Source organism: Carassius carassius, chromosome 5 (assembly GCF_963082965.1).
Source record: "Carassius carassius chromosome 5, fCarCar2.1, whole genome shotgun sequence".
Lineage (NCBI taxonomy): Eukaryota > Metazoa > Chordata > Actinopteri > Cypriniformes > Cyprinidae > Carassius > Carassius carassius.
Genome location: NC_081759.1, coordinates 30,849,524 through 30,875,571, shown reverse-complemented (window position 1 = coordinate 30,875,571; position 26,048 = coordinate 30,849,524). Strand labels below are relative to the sequence as shown.

General features: G+C 39.3%; 1 protein-coding gene across 3 annotated transcripts in view; it reads right to left on the bottom strand.

Moving 5' to 3' along the window:
• si:dkey-34e4.1 (carboxyl-terminal PDZ ligand of neuronal nitric oxide synthase protein) overlaps positions 1 to 26,048 on the bottom strand; it is a 53,849-nt gene that overhangs the window by 15,196 nt on the left and 12,605 nt on the right. For all 3 annotated transcript variants that reach the window (XR_009433880.1, XR_009433879.1, XM_059550571.1), the window contains exons 3-10: positions 13,721 to 13,813; positions 13,500 to 13,558; positions 13,291 to 13,399; positions 12,544 to 12,697; positions 12,215 to 12,360; positions 9,531 to 9,686; positions 8,066 to 8,231; positions 6,600 to 6,882 (exon numbers count right to left, since the gene is read on the bottom strand). Coding sequence is in view for 1 of the 3 variants with exons in the window: in XM_059550571.1 (XP_059406554.1) it covers positions 6,600 to 6,882; positions 8,066 to 8,231; positions 9,531 to 9,686; positions 12,215 to 12,360; positions 12,544 to 12,697; positions 13,291 to 13,399; positions 13,500 to 13,558; positions 13,721 to 13,813 (1,166 nt within the window). In the remaining 2 variants the exon portion in view is untranslated. The remainder of the gene's footprint in view (positions 1 to 6,599; positions 6,883 to 8,065; positions 8,232 to 9,530; positions 9,687 to 12,214; positions 12,361 to 12,543; positions 12,698 to 13,290; positions 13,400 to 13,499; positions 13,559 to 13,720; positions 13,814 to 26,048) is intronic.

Below are 26,048 nucleotides of genomic sequence, written 5' to 3'. Positions count from 1 at the left end.
ATAAGCAACAGCGCACGTGGAGAGGGATAAAAGAACAGAGGGGAGCAAGATGCAAGACATTCCAAAGCAATAAAGAAAAAAATGTCTCTTATGACTGGCATATTAGGGATAAACAGATTCCATCTCATGTAGAGTTCACGCTGACATTAACACCAGGAGTGACAGATAAATTAACAAATGATAAGCAGGTGCATGAACCACATGTAACATTGAGGACTGATGCACACACACTGAGACCCAGCACACACACACATGACATGACACACTGAAGTCCTGTTTGACAGTTTCTAAATTGTGGCTCTACTTCATTATTTGTGACTGTGACGCAGGAGATTTTTTAAGTATAAAATAGCTAAACCATAAAAAACAGCTGATACATAGATTGCATATTGTTCATATTGTAAAATTCCAAAATGCCAGACAACAGTACAGGTATAAAAATAACACTATACAATTCACCTCTCTTTACAGCATATATAATATGGTACTCTGATTAATGTTTTTTAAACATGTTAATGATGAAATATTATTACAATTGAAAGTAATTATATACTATAATGTACTTAATTCCTGTGGTGGCAATGCTGAATTTTTGGCAGTTACTACTCCTTCAGAATCCTTCAGAAATCATTCTAATATACTGATCAATGGTTAAACAGTTGTTGATACTTTTTTCCGGATTTTTGATTAATTGAAAGTAAAAAAATGACATGTTTGATCAATATGATGTGTCTTTGCTGAATAAAAGTATTAATTTCCTAATTTAAAAAAAAACATACTCACCCCAATTAACTGTACTGCACTAATATTCTGATTATGAAAGCGGCATTAACATGATTGTAGCAGCCACAACTAGAATAAGATTTTTTTTTTTTCAGTTTAGAAGTCAGAGACAAAATCAAAGACTCCTAGACACCTTATTTTTTTAATATCTACCATAAGGGAATATATATTTATTGTATAGCTGCATATGTCCAAATAAAATATGTCTGTGATTCTGGGGGATACTATGAAAAGTCAATAAAAAGGTTATCCAGAATATAAACTATGAATTCCAGGTAAATGTGCTCACAGTGAGGTCATTTGAAAGGTTTTAAATTCATTTAAAAGGTTTTTTTTTTCTTAGCTCATTTTGGCAAGTGTTATAAGAATTGACTTTCAAGTCAAGTCTAGTCAGAGGTCTTGTTATATACGTATATTATTTTGTTCTTTTTCTTTGCTTTAATAAAAATAATGCAGTTGGGCTCAGTGCTAGGCTGGCTTTGTACTTTTGGCAACAACTTACTGTAACAAAAACAGAACTCCCCCAGAACTCTTCTTTTTAACCATAATACACTTATAGTGCACACTAAAACCAATACATTATATATATATTAAAAAAAAAATTTTAATTAAAAAAAGAACTGCCCTTGTATGTATTTTCACAGCAAACTGTTTATTATGTGAGTATGTGTTTTAGTGACTGTGTGCATATTTTTGAGACTTTCCCTGGACCCGTGAATGTGTTGTCAGTGTGTATAAATCAGTAAGTGTGTTTTTACTTGTGTTTGTATGTATGCGTTAAGTGTGAGGTTTTCCGCAAGCTCTAAATTGCTCTAATAAAGTGTGAACATTACTGTTTTCTGACTGTGTTTGAGAGACTGCAGCTATCCACAGGGACATGATAATTGTGAAATAAATCACTCTACCACACAAACACACCCTTGAATACATTTATAGACACACACGCAGATCAAGAAGCAAGCATATACGCATACAATCACAAAAACACATGCTGTCACGTTTGGTGTTACAGAACACACAGGAGAGAGAACCAATTGCGTGTATGTCTTTATTAGGGGTTAATCCACAGAGAATAAACAGTCCAGGCGTGAGTCGAAAACCAGAAGAGCAATCCAAACATAAACTAAACAAGACGGCAAGGCAAGGCAAGGCAAGGCAAGGCAAGGCAAGGCAAGATGACGGACAAGAATTAACGTTTAACATTAAACAAGGACTCCGTCACTAAGACTCAGACAGACCAGGTATAAATACACACAAGGATGATGGGGAAACAGGAGACAGGTGGGGAACAATCAATTACCTAAACAAGGAGGAAGGTGACCAAATAAGGAGACAGGAAGTGATAAGGTGACAGACACCGTGAGAAAGGAGGACATCTAGTGGACACCCAGGGACACAACCCAGACACTGTGACAGAACCCCCCCTCTACGGAGCGGCTCCCAGACGCTCCACGACAGACACAAGACAGACCAGGAGGGAGGCGGACAGGTGGAGGCTCAGGGGGAGGGACGGAGGGCCAGAAAAGAAAGACATTGGAAACAGGCACCAGACAGTAAACACAAAACAGGAAGACCAGGAGGGAGGAGGACTGGAGGAGGTTCAGGGGGAGGGATGGAGGGCCAGACTACAGAGAGGAACAGGGACAGGAGTAAATACAAAAACAACAAACAAAAAACAACATGAAGCCCCCCAGGGCGGGGCAGAAGACCACCACGTCCTTGTGGTCGAGGCCAGAGTCCTCCAGGGCGGGGCAGAAGACCACCACAACCGTGTAGTCAGGGCAAGCGCCCCCCAGGGCGGAGCAGAAGACCACCATGTCCGTGTGGTCAGAGCAGAAGCCCCCCAGGGTGGAGCAGAAGACCACCACATCCTCGTGGTCAGAGCGGACGCCCCCCAGGGCGGAATGGAAGACCACCACGTCCGTGTGGTCAGAACGGAAGCCCCCCAGGGCGGAGCAGAGGACCACCATGTCCTCGTGGTCAGAGCGGAAGCCCCCCAGGGCGGAGCGGAGGACCACCACGTCCTCGTGGTCAGAGCGGAAGCCCCCCAGGGCGGAGCGGAGGACCACCACGTCCTCGTGGTCAGAGCGGAAGCCCCCCAGGGTGGAGCGGAGGACCACCACGTCCTCGTGGTCGATGCCAGAGTCCCCCAGGGTGGAGCGGAGGACCACCACGTCCTCGTGGTCGATGCCAGAGTCCCCCAGGGCGGAGCGGATGACCACCACCCCCCTGTGGTCGATGCCGGAGTCCAACAGGCCCGAGCAGCAGCCCACCCAGTGACTTGACTTGACTCTGAACGTCCAACGGTGACCCGCCCTGACTCTGGAAGGTCATCAGTGACTGGCCCTGACTCTGGAGAGTCCACTGGGACCTGACTCGACTCTGGACGGTCAACAGGAACTAGCCCTGACTCTAGACCGGTCTTGGGCACCGAATCGGGAACGGCATCGGGCACCGCCTCGGCCTCGGGAACGGCATCGGGCACCGCCTTGCCCTCCGGAACCGCCTCGGCCTCCGGAACAGCCTCGCCCTCCGGAACCGCCTCGGCCTCCGGAACAGCCTCGGCCTCGGGCACCGCCTCGGCCTCCGGAACAGCCTCGGCCTCGGGCACCGCCTCGGCCTCCGGAACAGCCTCGGCCTCGGGCACCGCCTCGGCCTCCGGAACAGCCTCGGCCTCGGGCACCGCCTCGGCCTCCGGAACAGCCTCGGCCTCGGGCACCGCCTCGGCCTCCGGAACAGCCTCGGCCTCGGGCACCGCCTCGGCCTCCGGAACAGCCTCGGCATCGGGCACCGCCTCGGCCTCGGGCATCGCCTCGGCCTCCGGAACAGCATCGGGCACCGCCTCGGCCTCCGGAACAGCATCGGGCACCGCCTCGGCCTCCGGAACAGCATCGGGCACCGCCTCGGCATCGGGCACCGCCTCGGCCTCCGGAACAGCATCGGGCACCGCCTCGGCATCGGGCACCGCCTCGGCCTCCGGAACAGCATCGGGCACCGCCTCGGCATCGGGCACCGCCTCGGCCTCCGGAACAGCATCGGGCACCGCCTCGGCATCGGGCACCGCCTCGGCCTCCGGAACAGCATCGGGCACCGCCTCGGCATCGGGCACCGCCTCGGCCTCCGGAACAGCATCGGGCACCGCCTCGGCATCGGGCACCGCCTCGGCCTCCGGGACAGCATCGGGCACCGCCTCGGCCTCCGGGACAGCATCGGGCACCGCCTCGGCCTCCGGGACAGCATCGGGCACCGCCTCGGCCTCCGGAACAGCATCGGGCACCGCCTCGGCTTCGGGCACCGCCTCAGCCTCCGGAACAGCATCGGGCACCGCCTCGGTCTCCGGAACAGCATCGGGCACCGCCTCAGCATCGGGCACCGCCTCGGCATCGGGCACCGCCTCGGCATCGGGCACCGCCTCGGCCTCCGGAACAGCATCGGGCCCCGCCTCGGCCTCCGGAACAGCATCGGGCACCGCCTCGGCATCGGGCACCGCCTCGGCATCGGGCACCGCCTCGGCATCGGGCACCGCCTCGGCATCGGGCACCGCCTCGGCCTCCGGAACAGCATCGGGCCCCGCCTCGGCCTCCGGAACAGCATCGGGCACCGCCTCGGTCTCCGGAACAGCATCGGGCACCGCCTCGGGAACGTCCTCTGGGCCTTGAGGAACGGTAGACGCCTGTCTCCTCCTCCTCCGTCCTCTATGTTGGCGAGCCGGTGACACCTTATCTGGAGACTCAGGCGTTGAGTCGGCCATCTTGTGCTGTGGCCCCAAGCTGGCGGCCACCTTGTGCTGTGGCGCTGGGCTGGCGGCCATCTTGTGCTGTGGCGCTGGGCTGGCGGCCATCTTGTGCTGTGGCTCTGGGCTGGCGGCCATCTTGTGCTGTGGCCCTGGATTGGCGGCCATCTTGAGCAGTGGTGCTGGGCTGGGGACCGCCCCACCGGAAGAGACCGGAGTGGCTGGGGCATTCCACAGAAGCCGATGCTGCACATAGTACACAAACTCCCAGTAGTCCAGTGTCTCTAAATGTACCATCTCCTCCTGAGACACTGGATCATCCAGCCCGCCGTTGAAGTAGTCCTTCAAGGCCGCATCGTTGTATCCCATACCCTCGGCCAGGGACCAGAACACTTGTGCCAGGGCACCCACCTCATTGCCCTCTTGGCGGAGAGCGATCAGCCGGAGATACTTAGCTCTCCGCTCCGCCATCTTGGCTGGGGAACGGGAAAAAAACATACCGCTGGATCTCAGTGCGACGGAGTCCTTCTGTCACGTTTGGTGTTACAGAACACACAGGAGAGAGAACCAATTGCGTGTATGTCTTTATTAGGGGTTAATCCACAGAGAATAAACAGTCCAGGCGTGAGTCGAAAACCAGAAGAGCAATCCAAACATAAACTAAACAAGACGGCAAGGCAAGGCAAGGCAAGGCAAGGCAAGGCAAGGCAAGGCAAGGCAAGGCAAGGCAAGATGACGGACAAGAATTAACGTTTAACATTAAACAAGGACTCCGTCACTAAGACTCAGACAGACCAGGTATAAATACACACAAGGATGATGGGGAAACAGGAGACAGGTGGGGAACAATCAATTACCTAAACAAGGAGGAAGGTGACCAAATAAGGAGACAGGAAGTGATAAGGTGACAGACACCGTGAGAAAGGAGGACATCTAGTGGACACCCAGGGACACAACCCAGACACTGTGACACATGCATGCTTTCACTCTTTTTGTTACAAAAAATTTAGCAATCTATGACAAACAACTGACCAATCAAAGCAAGAAAACATATCTAGCAGAAGAAGGAATGGGTTTAGAAGTGTGGATGTAGATAACTGCTAAGCTCAACAACTGTTTACCACTGGCAGATTTACCGCAGAGCTATGAATGTGCAGTACCCAACAAAGGTCAAAATTTTCCATTACTATTCAAGGAAACTTGCCAACCAAAAGTCAGTGTGGAAAGATTGCTCTCTGCCTTCTAATAGACTTTCATTAGATTTGTTTACTTTGCTCACAACCAATATCCATTCCGACAAGTCTGCTGCCTGTGTATGGAGTGAGGAGAGGGAAGAGAGAGGAAAGGAGGTCAGAGAGGAGGTGGGATTATGTGAACTAGTTTTAGAAAAGCCAAACACCAGCCAAATGTGGTAATAAAGTCAAGTCCTCACAAACATAAACATCTGCTCAGTGGTTTTAAACATTTTGGAGAGTCTGAGACCCATAATGGCTGAAACATTTTGTAGTTCTGTTGTATTTCTGGGTTTGTTTTGATGCTGCTCTACTTCCACAGACTGACACACTGTGATTATTTTATCCAGATGCTGCAGCTCAGATTTTAATGTTTAAATAACAGATCAGAAAGGAGCAACTTGACTGGCTAAGAAATAGGAAACTTTTAACACAAATCAAATGTGCTTTAACATTGCCTTTCTGTACTTCTTCTTTGTCACAGTCTTATTATTCTTTTTTTATACTTCAGCTGAAAAGTTTGAGATTTGTAGGTTTTTTTTTTTTTTTTAAAGAATCCCCTAATGGTAACCAAGTCAGCATTTACTTAATCAAAAATGCAGTAAAAACATTATTATTTTGAAAGATTATGATAATTTAAAATTACTACAGTCTTTAGTGTTCATATAAAAACTTACTGACCTCAAACTTTTGAACACCCAAACAACAGACAACATATTTATATCTAGCTATTACAAATATATATATATATATATATATATATATATATATATATAAATCTTTGCCGGACTCAAACTAATTTATTTGTATACATACAAGTCTATGTAAGTGCTATTGCCTTGTGCCATTACCTTTCATCAAGTGCTGTTGAATTCCGAGTTTCTAACTTAGCAACTTCCCTTGTTGCTGCATCCAGTCCCGCTTCACTTCTCGCACTCGCTGGCTTTCCATTGGCTGTTATGGTGGGAGCACCACGCAGGTTAAGCAGATTGAGGTAGGACTCAGCGTGGGAGGAAACAGGAGGATTTTCTGGCTGTCCTGCTGGAGTGGAGGTGACGGGCTGGTCTGAGTAGAGGTTCTTCAGGTTGAGAGAGAGCGAACGAGGGGGCACACTACTCCATGGTGATTCTTCTTCTAAAGGTCACAAATAAAAAGTTGAGACAAAGTACTTAACAGCCACGCAGAAAAAGTCTATAACATTAGAAGATGCAGATGTCATACCTACAGAATGTTTTGAACACTTATGTAAATTAAGCTTACAATTAAAAAATCTGCTATTGAGAGACTGGCTGTACAGTAGCCCTTCAGTGACAGACATTCAAGGGCATAAAGATGACAGACTATTTCAATAACTCTCCAAATGACCAGTCATACCATCCAGCAAGTACACCACCATCATCCCGCCAGGCATAAGCATATGTATCCACACAAACACACACACAAAGTGAAAGTCGGCATGGAGCCCAGTGGTGATGAATCAAACCTAATAAGCTACTGCACTAAACTCTGAAATAGTTTCTAATACAGTAACCAACTCAATAATATCCCAGCCTATTGAAAATAATGTGTGTGTATGTGTGTGTGTGTGTGTGTGTGTGTGTGTGTGTGTTTATGACTGTAATAGGATTCTGGAAGTATTTTTCCCATTCATTTTCTTTGTAGAAATATCTTATAAAAAGTTCTTAGCTAAGAACCAAACCAAGTAGCTAAGAGATGAATCACATCAATATGATGTCTGACTAAAGGCAAAAAGGTATTTTCAGAGATCACAAAAATACATTGGTAACACTTTAGTACAGTGACCAATTTTCACTATAAACTAGTTGATTATTAGCACACTGGCAGTTTATTAGTACTTATAAAGCACATATTCTGCGTGACCATATACATGTACATCCCTAATCCTAAACCAATACCTAAACTTAACACTTTACCTTACTAACTATTAATAAGCAGCACATTAGGAGTTTACTGAGGCAAAAATCATAGTTAATGGTATGTAAATAGCACAAATTTGAAGTGTGACCATTTTTTTCCTGTAATGGCAAGGCAACATTTTCAGCTGCACTAAATAAATAAATTATAAATGTATTTACTGTCACATTAATTTAATATGTCCTAGCTGAAAATAAGGTTTGCTGACCCCAAACTTTTAAACAGTGGTGTAACTGACAGAATGAAAAATCTCATGAAGCACTGACAATAAGCAAAACATAAACAGTGGTACAATATTAAACAATTAACTGTATTGATAATCAGTTTCTTGCAAAATATTCAAGTATATAATCAGTTTTTGAGTGTAGAGAGACGGTCTTACTCTGTGTGGCTCCACTGACTCTGACCTCCAGTTGGCTGAGGTGTTTCACCAGCAGCGCTGTATGTTGCAGTAAGTCTCGGTTCTGCAGCAGCAGCTGGTGAGTTCTGGCCTGCGCTTCCATGCGGCCAGCCGTCTCTGCGGCCAGCTGATCCTTCAGGAGCTGCACCTACAGCACAGACACGCTCAGTCAAGAATAATGTCGGTCTTACTGAAAGATATCATAACTTACAGGTAGGATATGAGTTGAGGATTATAGTGATTAAAGCCACTCATAGTTCAAGGTAATATAGTGAATAGAGTTGATTCTCCAAATACTTACCCGTGTTTTCTGTGTGTCAGTAGCAATGACAGTTATTAAGCTTTTAATATTTTATTCTGTTAATTGATCATTTTTAAAGAATCTAAAGTGGCTTCCTGTAGTGGCTTTATTTTGTTGTCTTCACTTATGCAGCTGTTTGGGAGATTTAGCTCAAAAGAAAGCAAAAAATATCTCTTTAATATCTCAGTTGTTTCTCCTAGATAGCAATGAGACAAATGGAGCACAAACAGAGACTTTGTGAGAAAAAACAGCCCTCTTGAGAATCTACTCGAGAAGTGGTTTTCAACCTTTTTGACTCTATAATTGTCAGTGAGAATAATTTAATTCCATAATCCCCAAAACGTAATGTTCTTAGTGTGCTGAGACCCCCTCACGCCATTGCTCTAGACTTTTTAAAATGAGATTGCAACAATATTAAAAGCTGCTTATATTCGCCAAAAAAAGAAAAAAGGAAAAAAAAGAGCAATCGAATGACAAATGTAGTTTAAATATAAACAAATACATTTTGTCTGATTTGTTAAGAAACACCTGAGACAAGGTTGACACCCAAAATAAACTAAAATCTAAGTCTCCTGAGATATGAAAGAATAACAAAATGTTCCTTTGGGCGGTGGGTGATTGTACATCAGTCTAATTATCCAAGCTATTGCTATGCAGTAGCATGACTGTGCTGAATCAGAACTGAGAGCACATCAGCTTCCTCTCTCTCTCTGGCAGGACATTATAACCATAACAGCATCTGAACCCTATACAGTATCCCAAATTAGAACTAATATCATTAGTCGGAGACAGAATGACTAAAATAAACAGGCAAACGCAGCGAGATGATTGCCTCTATCAGCATCCTGTTCTGTCTCTCCTATTATCCTTGCTTCCTCATGGTTATGGAGAATGATTTGGGCTTATAGAGTACGTGAGTGCTTTCTAACAAAGGCTATCAGTAGTCATTTCAACATGGAAAAATAGAGTTATGCAGGAAATGTGCCTCTGAAATTGCCGGAGTGAGGCGAGGTGAGGTGAATGGATCTGTACTCTGGTTGGAGAGCAGATGATTGTGAAACAGCCTGAAAATACGGAATCAACTGCTGCATATTTCATAGAGCTGTAGCGCCTCCTAGAGCTAGAAAAGTGTAAACAACGTCTTACCTGTGCAACAGCGATCTGTGTTTGTTGCTGCTGCTGTAACAGCTGTTGTTGGAGTAATTGCAGGCGGTGTTGGGTGGCCAAAGGGGTGAGAGTAGGAGAGCAAGGGCTGCTGGGAGATAGCGTATAGAGAGAGACGCCCTCCAGGTCTTGTAAAGACTGAGAGATAAAGGATGAGAATATGAGAGAGGGAAAACAAATGTTAACTAACTATTTGGGTCACAAAACATTATCATTTGAAACATCATCTTCTGCTGTGTACAACTGAGGACTATGGGCTTTGAAAGCATAGTAGGCATGCGTGTTTGCACTGAAAGAGCACTTTAATATGGTTCCACAGGAACAAAGGACACCTCAAGTGATTTCACTAGAAGAGGAACATATACACATAGGCACAACTGAAACACATACACACACAGAGAGAGAGAGAGAGAGAGAGAGAGAGAGAGAGAGAGAGAGAGAGAGAGAGGGAGGAACTAATTTTCTCTAAGTAGCTTTACTCTGTCTGTTATAAAAGAACTAATACAGAAACATGGCTCTTGGGATCTGAACACCAAAACACTCTCTGCATTCTCACCTAATTATATTTTGGGAATGCAGACGCACTGCGTTTACTAACAGTTAACAGTGTTTTTAATTCATGTTAACAATTACATTTTTAATTTAATGAAACCCTCACACAAACCTTTATACATGTAAAGATTTCCATAGACAATATTTAGACATTGAAAGAATAGTTCACCCCAAAATGAAAATTCTGTCACATTTGAGTTGTACACCCAAAGCTGTATAATTTCTTTATTCTGTTGAGCATAAAAAAATATATATATTTTGTTAACCAAACAGTTGCGTTAATCACTGATTTTCAGAGTATGGAAAAAATACTATAGAAGTGATAGTAGAATTTTTGTTTGAACTCTCCTTTTAACAGTCTGTGTGATTTCAGATGTCAACCACCAGGAGGAGCTGGAGGTTTATATCAGCATGAGCAGAGACAGAGGATGGAGGAAGCGGCACGTCTGCAGAAGCAAGACTGTCAAAATGAAACCGTTCATGAAAACAATCTTTTCATATCCATTATCTCCATTGTGCAGACAGATACATTTTCCATATGAAGGATGGCAAAGAGATAACAGTTCACGACTACATTTTCATAACATTTTAACATTTAAACATTAAAAAGGAAGCTGCAACAATGATTGTTCCCATTCGGTCTTCATTTATCCTCCAGTAGATCCATTTGTCATGAACGTCAGCTACAAAGCTAATGGAACACCACTGGATCTTTGATGCTTGCTAGACAAGGAACACATGAATGCATTATGAATGGATTGCTGCTAAATGAATACATGTAAAATGAATGAATGCATTATCTGCTTTCAGGCTAGGCAGCCTTTCAGCACTGGGGATTTATGTAATGAACCATGGAGAGATATCAAACATCAAACTATTTTTGAATTTGAACTTACTTAATCCTTATGGCACTCTCATATGATATTTGAACTTATAAACACGGACATGCTGCCAAATCAACTCGACTGGCCAGTTTGTATTTAAATGTCATCAAATTCATGAAAAGCAAATACCACCACACCTTATAAATCTCATTACTGTAGTAATGCACAAATAATAATACTAACTAATAATAATAATAATAATACCATATCTTATTTAAAGTATAGAAAGCATTTATAATGCAATCCGAGTTCATCTTCAAGAATGGGCTAAAACCAAATCTCTTCCATCTTTGTTTGGCTTTACTTGTCTTATATAACTTGTCTTTATATCACATATAAAATGTGTTGAATTCATTTGTTTAAATATGTTTAAATGCATTTAGTTTCATTTTTTTTAATTATTGTTTTTGCTGCTGAAAACTCAGCTTTTCCATCACAGGAATACATTACATTTCAAAATATAGAAAACAGTTATATTAAATTTAAATATTATTTGAAAATATTAATGTTTAATTGTAGATTTAAATTTAAAAAACTAGTCTTGGTTAGCATTCTAATCTTTCAGAAACAATTAAAAAATACCAACCCCAAACGTTTAAATAGTAGTGTAGCAGCCTACCTAGTAATGACCCACTCATTATTGAGAAGATAAAATACAGTACATGTAATCTATTACACTAATACAATGCTTTAAATGAGGTCTAAAAAATGATAATCACCACTGAGAATAATGAGGAAGATGCATTACACTAATGAAAATCTGAAGGGAAATTAAAATAATGTCACAATGCCACAATTAATAAAAGGGGTATAAAATATTTTTATCTTAACCTAGCAGCATGATTTCTAGCTGGCATAAGTTTGTGAAACTGCTCACTTAGCTGAGACTTGCTGCATGAGTGGAACTTAAATAATCTAGAGATTTTTGTGTGTTGCTGGCTAAAGCAAATTCCTGTCTCACTAGGGCTGTATGACATTATTTCCACTTCAGACACAGTTAAGTGGTTAAAGTCAGGCAAAGATTTTGAATCGATAGTGTGCAGGGCTAGGGCAACATAAGAGTATAAGGAATAAGGTTAAGCTAAGGGGGAACAAACAGAAGAGAAAGGAGGTGAAAGGGGTTTCCTCAATATTTATAAACAGTTTATTTCCAGCTGATGAGCAACATTGGCCAGACGTCTGTGGAGAGAAGAGCTTCTCAGTCATGCTCATACTCCAGATCACTCTCACCTGGAAGGTTTGTTCAGGTTTCACCACGTTGAGCTCTGACAGACTCTGAAGAATGTCATCCATAGCCTGCTCACTGAGCTTTGTGGAATGTGACTCCGTTCCAGTGACATCATCTATTCCATGCTCCATCCCTGTCAGCTGACGAGCTGTAAACAACAGCAGAATTTTAAGAATATGATGCACACTTTAAGAAACCAGTTATACAACAATGATCAACATGTTCATACATCACGCGAGATCACAGAAATGCTTGACTCCACAGATTTGATTTACTCAATGATGACATGTGTTTAAGGCAATAAAGCTCTGATTCGATGGCATGGTCTCACCTTCAGGGCTGGGCTCTTCTCCAGACTGATCGCTCTGGCCGTCTGCAGGGCCGTCTGGCTGTTCATCTGCATTCTGCTCAGCGTGCTGCAGACTCAGCTTATGGCACACCTCAAACGCCTGACCGACTGTCCGCACTATCCGCATGGCCTGACTCTGAGAGAGGAGAAACGTGATGAAAGATCACATTTAGGATCTTATGTACATAATATTCATTATATGAATAATCTTACAATTTACATCGGATAATTCTAACATATATAATTATATTATATAATTCTACAAATAATCATCTCATTACAAATAATCATCTATGCTAAAATCATCAGCATAGCAACTGCATAACATATTAGCATAACAACTAATATATATATATATATATATATATATATATATATATATATATATATATATGTTCTTAAATATAAATATTTATATAAAATTACTTTCTTCTGCTTTTTGTTCATAGGTAGTTTTTTTCCATTAATCGGGCTGTGCTACTACAATTCCATGAAAAAAGCATAGGGCAAAGAATGACAAGAAGAGCAGAGACAAAAGAGACAAACAGGTGAAGAGTATCAAGGCTAAGGCCCTCTACAAATTTCATTAGTTGCTCAAGGACAAGATGGACTGAAAAAATGGCATACATCATGATATGTATCCTTGATCTGGGGCAAAGTGGCAGAGAGAAAGAGAATAAAAAAATACCGTTATTTTCCCTTTAAGTAAAAAAAAAGATACTGCTTTACCTTTTTTTTGGACTTGAATACATTGCATCTGAACGCGTTACTTGATCCATCACGAACAATGTAGCTGAAAATCTTCAGATCCTGAGAATCATGGGATACATAGAAGATCCTAGGAGGAAACAGAGAAAACAAAGTTAACATAGGCTAAACATTAATACAATATCATTTGTTGAAGGATCTTTTATTTTGTTACATTTTCTGCATCTCACCTGTATATGGGGTCGTGCATAACCAGCATCTTGCTCTCATCCCACGTCCACTCCTTCCTCTTGAGGTCAAAACAAGGCAAATGTAAGGGACTCAACTGCAAATGCTCATTATGAATGAGATAAAAATGTAACCTTCTAAATTCTAGTACTGTAATTCTGATACAGGTCAATGACATTCATGTGTCATGTCAGAGGTGTAGGGTTGATGAGATCACACATGCCTTGGGTTTTTTGCGCAGCACCACTTTGACCCCGTCTACGGAAACCACTATGCTCACTTTCTTCTTCTTCACGCTCTTTGCCTTGAACTCATACTGCAAGGAAAAAAACAGAGTGATTTAAATACATGGAGAGACTATGACCAATCAAACCGAAATACTGGGACCGATTCTAAATCAGTAAGTCCTTATTAGCACCTAAACTGCTAAATTATGAAAATAGATGAATCAACAATTAGTCCTGCCCTGAGAGCCTAATTAAAACTACATTATAATGAAGTATTTACAATAAACAACAACTTTCTTAAAGAGATGAAACTGATGAAAAAACTGGCGACTGGTTTCTTTTATGATTTCTAATATGTAATTTATTCCTGTGATGGCAAAGCTGAATTTTTAGCAGACATCACAGCTTTAGTGTTTAGTTTCTTCAGTGTCAAATGATCCTTGATGAATAAAAAGTTCTAAAGAAGAGAATTTACTTGAAACTTAAATCTTTTAGAACATTATTAATGTTTTTACTGTTTCTCAAGTTTCCCAACATGGCCTATGCTAGGATTTGACTAGCTTTCTCTCACTCACTCTCGTACATTTTATTGCCCTATTTACATTGTTTACATTTTATGTAGACCTATAGTAGCCACTGTATGTTGAGAATAAAATTCAAGAATGCACAGCAAGGAGCTCCTTGAAAATATATATGATATATTTAAGACAGCAGACAGAGAGATCCAGATATTTGTATGTACTTTGCATGCTGTGCTTATCAGAGCATCAAACTACTCGAATCAGCTCTGTTCTCCTGTAAGGTCAGAATAAAGAAAAATAAATTCTTGCAACTTTGCATGAAATGTGTCCAAGAATGATATATTTTCAAATGTCTTGAGTCTGAATGATTCAGATTTGCATTCTTTGAAACTCATTGAGTTGGATATGAATCATTTCTGCTGAAAGACTTTGTATTCATTATTGAAGTCAAGTCCTGGACTGAACTGAGAGAGCTACACTCATTCGCCGAAAGTTGTTCTGTCCATCTCTTGTAGGCTAGAGGAGCGATGGTGGAAACATAAAGACTGTATGAGATGTACTACAGGAAAGGACAAGTATGTCCACGTGTGCAGATGACAAACCTTTAGTCTTGCTGAAGAGCTTGAGTGTGTTAAAGTTGCTAAAACTTTACCTTATCAGAGTTAATCGTCTAAACGACTCTCCATTAGAACGAGAAGAGACGCTTATTTTCACTTAGACCACATGTGTTAAATTAAATTACTCATCTATCTGTAATTTACTTTGGGCAATTGCATCAAAAACACAGTCTAATTTTCATTTTTGTGTGAACTAACACACAAAACTACCAGAGTCAACACTGCACCAAACTCAAAAAACATCGTAAATAAGCTATATCTATTCTATGGCATACTAGTGCATATGAGACAGTCAGAAAGGTAATAATATGTAAAGGCCCCACCATAATAACAAATCAATAAATAAAACCAGAACACAAATAAATATAACTCTCTACTATATCTTTTTTTTTTTTTTTTTTGCATTCACCTGCTTTCTTTAGTCTTTGGATATCACTTTGACCTGTCATGTCTTAAAGTAGCTCCTGACTGCATGATGTGACCTTCAGTATAATTAGAAGTGGATGTCAGCATCCAAACTAAATATACAGCACACTAAATATTAATGAATCCTTCCTGTACAACATGTTTATACGCATGCCTCAAGATCTCTATGTGATGCTGGATTGTGAGATGTGGTTGTCCCTTCAAAATTTTATTTTGAACCTTACAAATTACATATAAATGTGTTGTGACATTTAATACTAGTATACTAGTGTGGCACATCCTACACAGTGTATACTTCATACTGCACACTATTTTTTAAATAGTAGCATGAGAAACAGCATGCACACGATGTTTTTTATATATTTATTTAGCACTTTTAATCCAGCAAATACAAGTATTTTATATTCCAGTCAATGAGTAAAGAAAGAGATTAAAAACCATATTTGAGATTGTTAATTCATTACCCTAAAATATCAATACTAATAGCCTAACACCTAAGAGGAAGAGGTAATTCTCGTCTTAAGCACATGTTACAGTTTATGACTGAACACCTTTAGGTTTTGCTTAACCCCATGACAACTATTCACTTTAGCTCCATTTGTGCAAAGAAGGCAAGATGTCAAAATCAAACTAAACTGTACTGCGTCAGCATTCTTTACAGGAGAAAGAGTCTGCAAGAATGAAATTTTAATCTTTCTTATTGCTCAAGTGTAAAGTGCATATATAAATATTTAAGATACACTGCATAGCCATTTGTCTCTGTGCATAAACATTTCAGTGAAAAGTTTGAAAGCTGCAGTTGTCATTAAATAATAATAATTATAATAATTAAACTGAAGAAATGCTCCAGAAAACAAATAGGTCAGACTTTAAATTTTTGGATTAAGAGCTGAATCCAGACAGCTGCTATAATCCTGTCTTGTTTTTATGCCTAATTTCCATTTTGTTAAAAACCATCTGCATAGTGGGCTTAAAGTTGACAAAGCCACCATACTCAGCACTTAATGACATTCCTTACTGATCTCGCTCTATCCCTCAGCTTGAAAGTATTTTGGATGGCAGCATTCTGTATGAGAGAAAACAATTACAAGTGACATCTCCATTTGTATTTTAAGACAGCATCAAAAGCATTTACTCAACAACTGAACACTCAAAAAACAAGTGCACTTGTATTACTAAGACTACACTCCACAAATAGAGTATACAAAAAGATAAAAAAAAAATTTCTTTAACACATGACAGATTAATCTTTGAAAGAGCTTTTTCTGGAATACAAAATTCACACGGATTTAATGGTTTTATCCCATTACCTGGCAGTTCTGGGTATACACGGAAAAGCAGAATGATCATGAACCATGAAACCCTCAAATACAGCTTTTCAAGAAAGTCTTTGAAAAGTCTTAATGCAATCTGGGTCACGATTCATACAGACAATCACAGTCAATTAAAGGCTGTATCCTAGAAACAGTCTTTAAATGTGAGATTTGGGGGGTCGATTCTTTTCACCCAAATCTTCCCAACAGTCCTTTATTGCTACAAACTAAGACAACAGCAGGAGTGAGACAGGAAGGAGGGTGTAGGCCTGTAAGGTTGCCTGTCAACGATCGCCCAAAGACCAAATTCAACATGCATCAGAGTACTATTAAACAAGGTTTTAGTTGTCAGTAATTCAGTTCACTCTTGACAGCATCATCATGTCTCTGTCCAAATCATAAATAAATGAAAACAATAACAAAATAACTGAATAGCCGGATATGAAGTTAAACGATAACAGCATACATGCAATTAATCTGATTTAAAGGCCAAATGTGAAAGCAATTTTTTGTTGATTCTGTCTCAAGTTAAACTGTATTTAGACAGAATGTCCCGGTAGCGCAGTGAAAAATATCGATTTTTCAATATATAGTGGACTATGAGAATTTTGTAAAGTTTCAATACTTAATATCCTACATATCGATAGACAAATACTTTAAAATTACATTGAATATGAATATTATTTAAGGTATTGTACTGAAAAGGTATCATATAAAATTCAAATATCATGACACCACTACTCAGGATAAATCAAAATGAAAGCTGAATGTAGAAAACAACTACACAACATCACATAACTTATCTGCAAGCAGCAGCTTGTCATTGACAACATGCTTACTTGTTGGTATATGGGGAAAAACAACTGAACAAAAGGTAGAAGAACCCAAGACAGAGAGGGAAAAATGTGAGATAAGTTATTAAATTAAAATACAGTAGTATTTTTTAAAATATCCTTCCCATACAATAAATAAATAAATAAATAAATAAATAAATAAATAAATAAATATATATATATATATATATGCATTTGTAATGTTGTCTGTTGTTCTATTAGGAATGTCACCTTTGGCAAAAGGATGCAAGAACTGGGCCTACTTCCATTAGACGCTGCCATTGGAAATGACCTTGACCTGCATAGGATGCTGAGAGCGAGTTAGTTTCTCTGCTTGATTGGAATTTCCGCTTGACTTCAGACCAATGGGGAGTGTGTGTCATTTTTACAGACCGTGTACTTGAGGAAGTGAGCGAGAGAGACTGCGCGACAGACAGGGAGAGAGGGAACACTGAACAGACTTCCGAACTCATTTCTTGGAAGCTTGAAAGTCGGTATGAGCTACCTGCTGGGAGTGGGACGAGGGCCAATCAGTTGATGTCACAAACCCCATGGGTGGGATTTAATAACCTTTACAGTGCTGCTGGCCCTCTAGAATGGCTTGATATTTCAGTGTGTGTGTGTATGTGAGAAATGGTGGAGAGAGACAGAAACAGACCATGAGCAATGTTACATGGTGCATTCAGGTTTTCTCCAACAAGCTGTAGTCAACAAGGCATCTTTAATGCTTGCATCTGTCATACTGTGCGAATCATGCTGGCAAAACATCAGTCAGGTTTCAAGTTTGCATATACTTTTGGAGTCTTGAGAAATGTATAGATATATATCTGCATAAGATAGTAAGACTTATGTATAGATTTATATCTCCTAAGTCTAAAGTTCTTTATTGGTAAACTACTTAAGTAAATTTGTGCCTGAATGAGGTTTGTGCTTAAAAAAAATCCTCTCTCTCTCTCTCTCTCTCTCTCTCTCTCTCTCTCTCTCTCTCTCTCTCTCTCTCTATATATATATATATATATATATATATATATATACATATATATAGTTTTTTTTTTTTTACCAATATAAGCTTGCTTTCATGTTGATGTTCATAAGGGCATGTGCTTGACTGAATAGATGACAAGACATGTACTGAAAGGAACTCCCTGTGGTACCACCTCTAACAACAGCCTCAGCCATTAGAAGTTAGTTTATGTATGTAAGTATGTGTGTGTTATAGAAATGAAGTGAAATAGATTGTTGCCTTTGTGATTTTGTCTGCTGTGTAGATGTCAGAACTGGTTTTTGAAAAATACATATTAGTAAACAATTAGTTTAGGCCTTATCAGCATAGTGTCACAATTTCAGACCCATCAGTGAATGGCCTGGACTTGATGTGCATAAACAGCACAGTAACAGGTGTGAGCACAGTTCAAAATGACTCGTTCTTTCTGTCTAATGTAGTGTAGTATATAGATGTGTGACCACACAGAAGGTCAACTCAGAAAACAGGGCCAAGTATGAGGGCACCATCTGTCCCATGTGCATGTCTGCGTTTGTGTTTGAACAACCATGTCGACACTCAAGCGTCCCAGTCATATGCATTGTGCGAAGATAAAGATTATGGTTTTATAGATTAAGAGCAGATCTTTTATAATGAATAACACCTGTCATATACTACCGTTTAAAAGTTTGGGGTCAGTAAGATTTGTTTTATAAAATAAGTTAATACTTTAAATCAGCAAGGCTGAACTGAATTGATCAAAACAAGACTTTTGATAACAGTAATAAATGTTTTTGAGTGAAAAAGACTGGATGTTGAAAACAAATGCTGAAAGATTTGTTTTATAAAATAAATGAATACTTTTATTCATGCAAGACTAGATTGAATTGATCAAGAAATAAATACATTTGACAATTTAATAAAATAGGCATACTTCAAATAAATGTGGGTCTTTAAATCATTAAATTATTCTGATTTTTTTAAATCATGATTTTCAGAAACATATTAAGCAGAATAACATTGATAACAGCAATATCAACACACAATATTAATACTGTGTGTGTGTGGGGTGCCAAATAAGAATATTAGAATAATTTCTGAAGGATCATGTGAAAGACTAAACTAATGGATGCTGAAAAATCAGCTTTATATAATAAATCTGCTCTTTGTGAAATTGAAATATAACTATAATAATATACTTATATAGCACTTGCATATTATTGCTCTTTTGTTGGTTTTGATTGCCTCCATTGTACTCATTTGTAAGTCGCTTTGGATAAAAGCGTCTGCTAAATGACAAAATTTGAATAGAATGTAAACGTAAATAACAAAACTAATTTTAAATTTAAATCAAGCCCCAAATAAAATAAATAAGTAAAACAAATAAAATAAATATCTTCATATAAACAAAATAAGGCTTTGTCTGTGCTCTTTCCATTTAAAATTAGAGGCAACCACTGCATTTTAATCATGATCCAGACGAAGATGCTGCATACATGCAACACGAACAGTTTTTAATTTAGATTGTATCATTTTGAAATTTTGAAGCAAAAACAGAATGGTTTGACTACAGTTTTGTGAAACTACACATAACAATATCTGCATAAAACAGTGGACGAGCTGAATGACAAGCAGATTCCCTCTCTGCCAGCAGGTGGCGCTTAAAGCATTTCTTTGGTTTTTGCTGTAAATGAAGCAGTGCGGCACTTGTGATCTTTAAACGGATCATATGATGTTTTTTTTTTAAAGATCATTATTTTGTGTATTTGGTGTAACAGAATATGTTGACATGCTTTAATGTAAAAAAAACACATTATTTTTCAAATACTGTACATTATTGTAGGTCCTCTATGCCCCGCCTCTCTCAAACAGTCATTTTCTTCTAAGTCCCTCCTTGCGACAAGCGCAGTCTGCTCTGATTGGCCAACTGACCCACTGCATTGTGATTGGCCGAACACTGCAAGCACTCGTCGGAAATGTAACGCCCCTTTCCATAATCGCGAGCTTCATCTTTCAAAATAAATGTAAAGACAGTTAATAATGCCTTAGTTTTACCATCAGTTCAAGCCCGAAGGGGGAACAGACTGGTGTGACAGACACAGTGATGAAGCTCGTATGTGTTTGCAGTACACAAGCCACGGACGGTTAAGACAGCTGACTCCATGTGTGACCCTGTCTCTCTCTCTCTCTCTCTCTCACACACACACACGACACGCAAAACTTTGCTAAATACTTTGATAAAAAAATATCTCTTTGAATTTGAGACTTTAGTCTTTGCAACTTTACAGCTCTTCTTTATGCACCAAGAGCTTGTAACACTCCAAAGAGAAAGGAAAAATTTAAATCTCATCATATGACCCCTTAATATGCATTATACAGAGGCAAGGTGAAAAGAAAAAAATACCATCTAAAATTTTCTAAAGACAGTAAGTTACCCTCAGACATACATTCATATAAACTCCTACCCCTACATGAATCATGATTTAAGCAGCTCAACCGATTTGAATCGTCACATATTTGAATCGATTTTCAACCAGCTCGCGGTTGATTGTTACATCTCTATAATCATCATCTAATCACTTGTAAATTATTTATAACTTAATCTACAAAACAGATACAATTTTTAATATATCACTTTATCATTTATGAATGCATAGTCTTGTTTTGTAAATGATTAGTTCTTCATTAACTAATCACTTGTAAATGACTTGTAAATGAATTAACAAAACATACACAAATTGTATATATATATATATATATATTTAAACACAAAACAGTTATTTTAAATTAATAATATACCACAATATTACAGTTTTTACTCTATTTTGACCAAATAAATCCAGCCTTGGTAAGTAGAATAAACACATAATTAAAAGTTCTACCCATATTATCTCCAGAACCTTTACAACTGGAGGAGCAGAGCTATTTTTTATAGTTTTAAATGTTTCGTTTCAGTCAAGTTCATATGCCTTTTTTACTCATTTATCCCAATGTAATTTAACATCTGACAGAAATTTGCTTCAAAAATCACCTTTCTAATGTGAAAAAGGCATTCGTATCCTAAAATGACTCAAACAAACATTTATGATGCCTTTTTCAATTTACTCCCCAATGACATCTTAATTGGCCATTCCAGGCTCACACACATTCCCATTCAGCCTCTCTCTTATACACTCACAAAAACAATGGCCTCAGTTGGGCCAAATGGCTTTCCATGACAAAGCAGAAATGAGAAGAAGAAGCAAAGAGAATGTAGATTAGGGAACAGAGGAGGAATGGAGAGAAACACAAGAAGACAGGAAATGGCAGGCACAGAAACAGGGAATGAGGGACACTCCTAAAAAGCAAGAGAAATATACAATATCCCTAAAGTAGAGCAACCATCTCTCTCTCAGTTTCTTTTTCTCAAGCCCAGAGGCAGTTTTCCCAGTCACAAAAACAAACTAAAACCCAACAGCTAGTGGAGTTCACATAGAGTGTGTGTGTTACAGAGTGGCAGAGAGTGCAGGTGAACGTTAAAAGTATTTCATGTTTGTGTGGGTGGAGTCTGGACGACTACGCCTAGTGTTCAAACACCCTCAAAGTTTCAGGACTCAGGACGAGTTTTGCAGAGTTGGGGGGGGGGGTTGCCATGGTGATAAGGGGGTCCTGGTCTTGCATAACTGGTTAACACTTACAGAAATAGTCTGAAGAAGCGAAAGAGAGTGTGAGAGAGAAGACAGTGAATGAGCAGAAGAAAAGCAGCAAAAGAGGGAGGAACCCTGCTGAGTGCACTGACTGAGAGCAGTGGGGCGGAGGATTTTACTCAGGGGTTCTTTCCTTTTATTAAGACTTACAAACATTTTAAGTCTGTTTGTGTGTATTTATTCTTCTCTCGAGTGAAAAGCCTGTGTCCCTGTATATACGTGCATTCGAATGTTTGTGGTTGTCTCGAGGATGTTAATTGCTCGATCATTTATGTCACATCTAATGTGATTTAAATGTAAATATTGACAGCTTGCAGTTTGGTTTGGAGGGAGAGATGTCGAGCTCATGGATGCTAGTGCATGTAGGCCATTACACTGCATCTGTCCCTGGGCTACGGCACAACAATGAAGCCTTTCATTCTCTCTAGCCCCATATCTGCCCCCTCCCCATTAGACACAAACACACACACACACACACCATCGACTCCCTAACCCTCAACCACCTCCTCTTTCCTTTCCTCTCCTCCTGACCTCTTTATCACATTCTTTCATGGTTTTGTAAGACTGCCATTAGCATCAGCTTCACAGTCGAACACAAACATTTCATAAATTCTTTTACACCAACTTTGTCTGGGACATTTACAACGTTTTTCTTTTTGAAAATTTATATAAAAAAAATTTATATTAAAAACAGGATTTTTCAAGTGATGAGTAGATTTTGTATGGTATATCAGAGCTCAACAGATTAAATAAAATAAAATTGTATTTAATAAAATACAACCATTGTTATTAATGTAAAATTAAAATAAGAAGCTATACAAATGCAACCTAAACTGCAACCTTATGAAATTAAAATGAAAACATTGCCACTTACTCAATCAGTCATACTTATATTTGCTCATCCATGCATTCATTCACTGACCTATAAAATCCTAGGCTGACAGTGGCAGATGTAGAAATGAAGTTATTAAATTAAGTATGACACAAGTTAATACGATCTTGAATTGGACAACATAACTCAGTGTGCTACTGAATCGTTGTGTACAGTAAATGATTTTTGGTCACACTTTATTTAAATTATTGCTATTAACACACCATTAACTACGACTTTTGCCTTAGTAAACTCTTAACTTGCAGCGTATTAATAGTTAGTAAGGTAGTTGTTAAGTTTAAGTTAAAGTTAACATGTACTGCAAGAAAGAGTGGAAGAAAAATGTGTGGGTTACCCTTTGGTTACATCCCGCAGACAAATTCTCATTTACAAAACTCCATAAATAAAACAAATGTAAAATTTCATTATAAAAATTATAAAAGCAAAGTTTACATTTAGGAGCAGGAATTTATAAGTCATTATAATTAGTTTAACGCAATATTTATTTCCAGTTTAATAATCTAATTGGACAAGCTTGGTTGAAGAGTTTGTGTCACTCCACCAGTCTGTGTCCCACTGTGTTCCAGACAAGAGCAAGTGAGTGCTGATAAGTGAAAGTGGAACTTGTCATATTGCTTAATTATCTAAAAACAATAGACATCTATATGAACACATTTAGACAGCAAACTGAATGATTGCTAGAGTGTGTGATGGCTCACCAGACACCGCTGTTGCTATAGTGTCATTTTGCATATATATAAAAAAAATCAGTATGCACTACTGGGGAAATGAATGACGTTCTTTCATTTGGCAGTTAGCCTGGATTGATTTGATCTAAAGAGTCATAGATGCATAAGAACTAATACAACTTAAATAAGCCTTTTCATCATCTACAGGCTTTTCCTTTTGATTATATACAGATCTTTCTTGTCTGAATTTCTCATTTGATCAAACATAAACATATTGAAGCTCTTGCTAACTCTTCTTAGCATGCCTGGGAATAAATGAAAAAATGTCATATAAACAAGACTTGATAATAGACACTATGTACAATAACATTGCATTTTCATCTTTTAAAAGACACACTGCATTATGGTCTATTCATAGCTTCATTCTACAGATTAGATCTGTTGAGGAATGAAGGCACAAACCAATTAAAGTCTTAATTACAATATTCCTTGGCTGAATTGAATGGGGTTTCTCAAATAGTGACGAACGAAAGAGTAAACAAAGAAAGCGAGAAGATAAAAAGGGACAGGGTCTCAGATGACTTGCAGAGGTCAGAGACATGGTTATGTGTTGTTTCCTTCATTGGAAGCAGACCACTTTCCAGTTATTTTTAGGTCTGATAACAAAAGACCTAAGGAGCTGTCAATCACATACTGGCAATCTTAAGAGACATACTGCAAGCTGAACTTTAACCCAATCATTACAGAGGGACTGAGAGAAAGAGAACGCTGTCAAGTTGCCGCCCAATGCTGGCTGATCTCAGAAAGAGTCTGTGAAAGACCGACACAATCTTCAGCATTAATATATCCTCTTATACTCACACACACTTACTAGGGGTGGCACGGTTCAACTTTTTCACGGTTTGGTTTGTTTCACGGTTTTAGAGTCATGGCTTTCGGTACAGTTCGATATGTCCTATGTTTATGGAAAAACTATACTTTCTAATAAAAAAAGAAGAATAATATTCTATCCTACTACAAGCAACAGCACAAATAAATATAATAGATTAAAGATACAAACAATAAACAGTGATTTTCAGTTTTGTTTTTAAGTTTTTAAGTACAGAAATTGAATAAAGTAATCAAATGTAAAACAGCGTTGCATATTGGACTCTATAAATTAAAGATTATTCTTTATTAAAGTTATAAAAGCTTTTTAATCAAGAGCAGTGAGTGATCTATTTGTTGTTGCTGTTCGATTAATATAAAGACTGTCACTTTAAGAGAATGCACTGATACAATAAGTGTAGAATAAGTGACTGCTCATATTCCAGCAGTAATTCACATTGATCAAGAGAGAATGGTTTGTCCAGGTTTTTTTTTTCTTTTTTTTTTCTCATCGCTATTGTTTTAATGTCTGGGAATCCAGAATGCGCATCCATCAACAGAAACATATATTAGTTAAACCCAGTTTGTTTTATGTGCTATTTATAGCAAACCAGCAAACCATACAGATACAGATGCTTTGTCAAAGCTGAACCGCGGTCCCAGCGAGTGCCGAACCGTGTGGGGTGAACCGAACGGTTCGGATTTTTTTCAGCGAACCTTGCCACCTAACACTTACAAAATGTGGATGGTATGAATGTGTTCACAGTGCAACTGTAAAAATGTCTCACAAGAACATACATCCACATGCCTATGATTGGGCAGGACTGCCTTCCAATAATTCCAAACAGAAGGGATAAAAAAATATAGTGGAAGGAGTCGCGAACAAGTCAAGACAAGGGACAACTTCTGTGCAGGAAAGATATCATAATCATAGATATGTTTGTGTATTACGATTTAAGATTTTGGTCATAGTGTAGAACACACCATTAACTCAGACTTAACCTTAATCTGTAACAACTGTTCATTCAGACATGCTTCTACTAAGCCACATCATGGAAAGCTTCTCCATTGCATAAACTAAGTTATTTTTAAGTAATACTTTGTGGTTTCATGTACACACACACACACACACACATGCTCATCAGGGCTCGATTTAAAGAGCTGACTTGTCACGCAAACCTTCATCCGATGACAGTTATAAAGGATCAGTTTCTCAATAACGTGGAGAAAATGGTAAAGACAGAAAAGAGAAGGAAAGAGGCTGTAAAGAAGGTCAGAACAAATTATTTACTGTTGTTTTCAGCAGAATCTAACACAACAAGGGCATGAATTCTAGACTTGTCTCTGAGGGAACTCGCTAACCCAGAAAATATCAGCTGTGAAACACATTAAACAAACTTACACTGACATTCCCCTAAAAAGCCCAGAAAATATTTATCAGACTCCTATTTAGATGTAGTTTTTCCTCACTATTTTACAACCACACAAGCAAGTCCATCATGCATTGAAAGAAATGCAC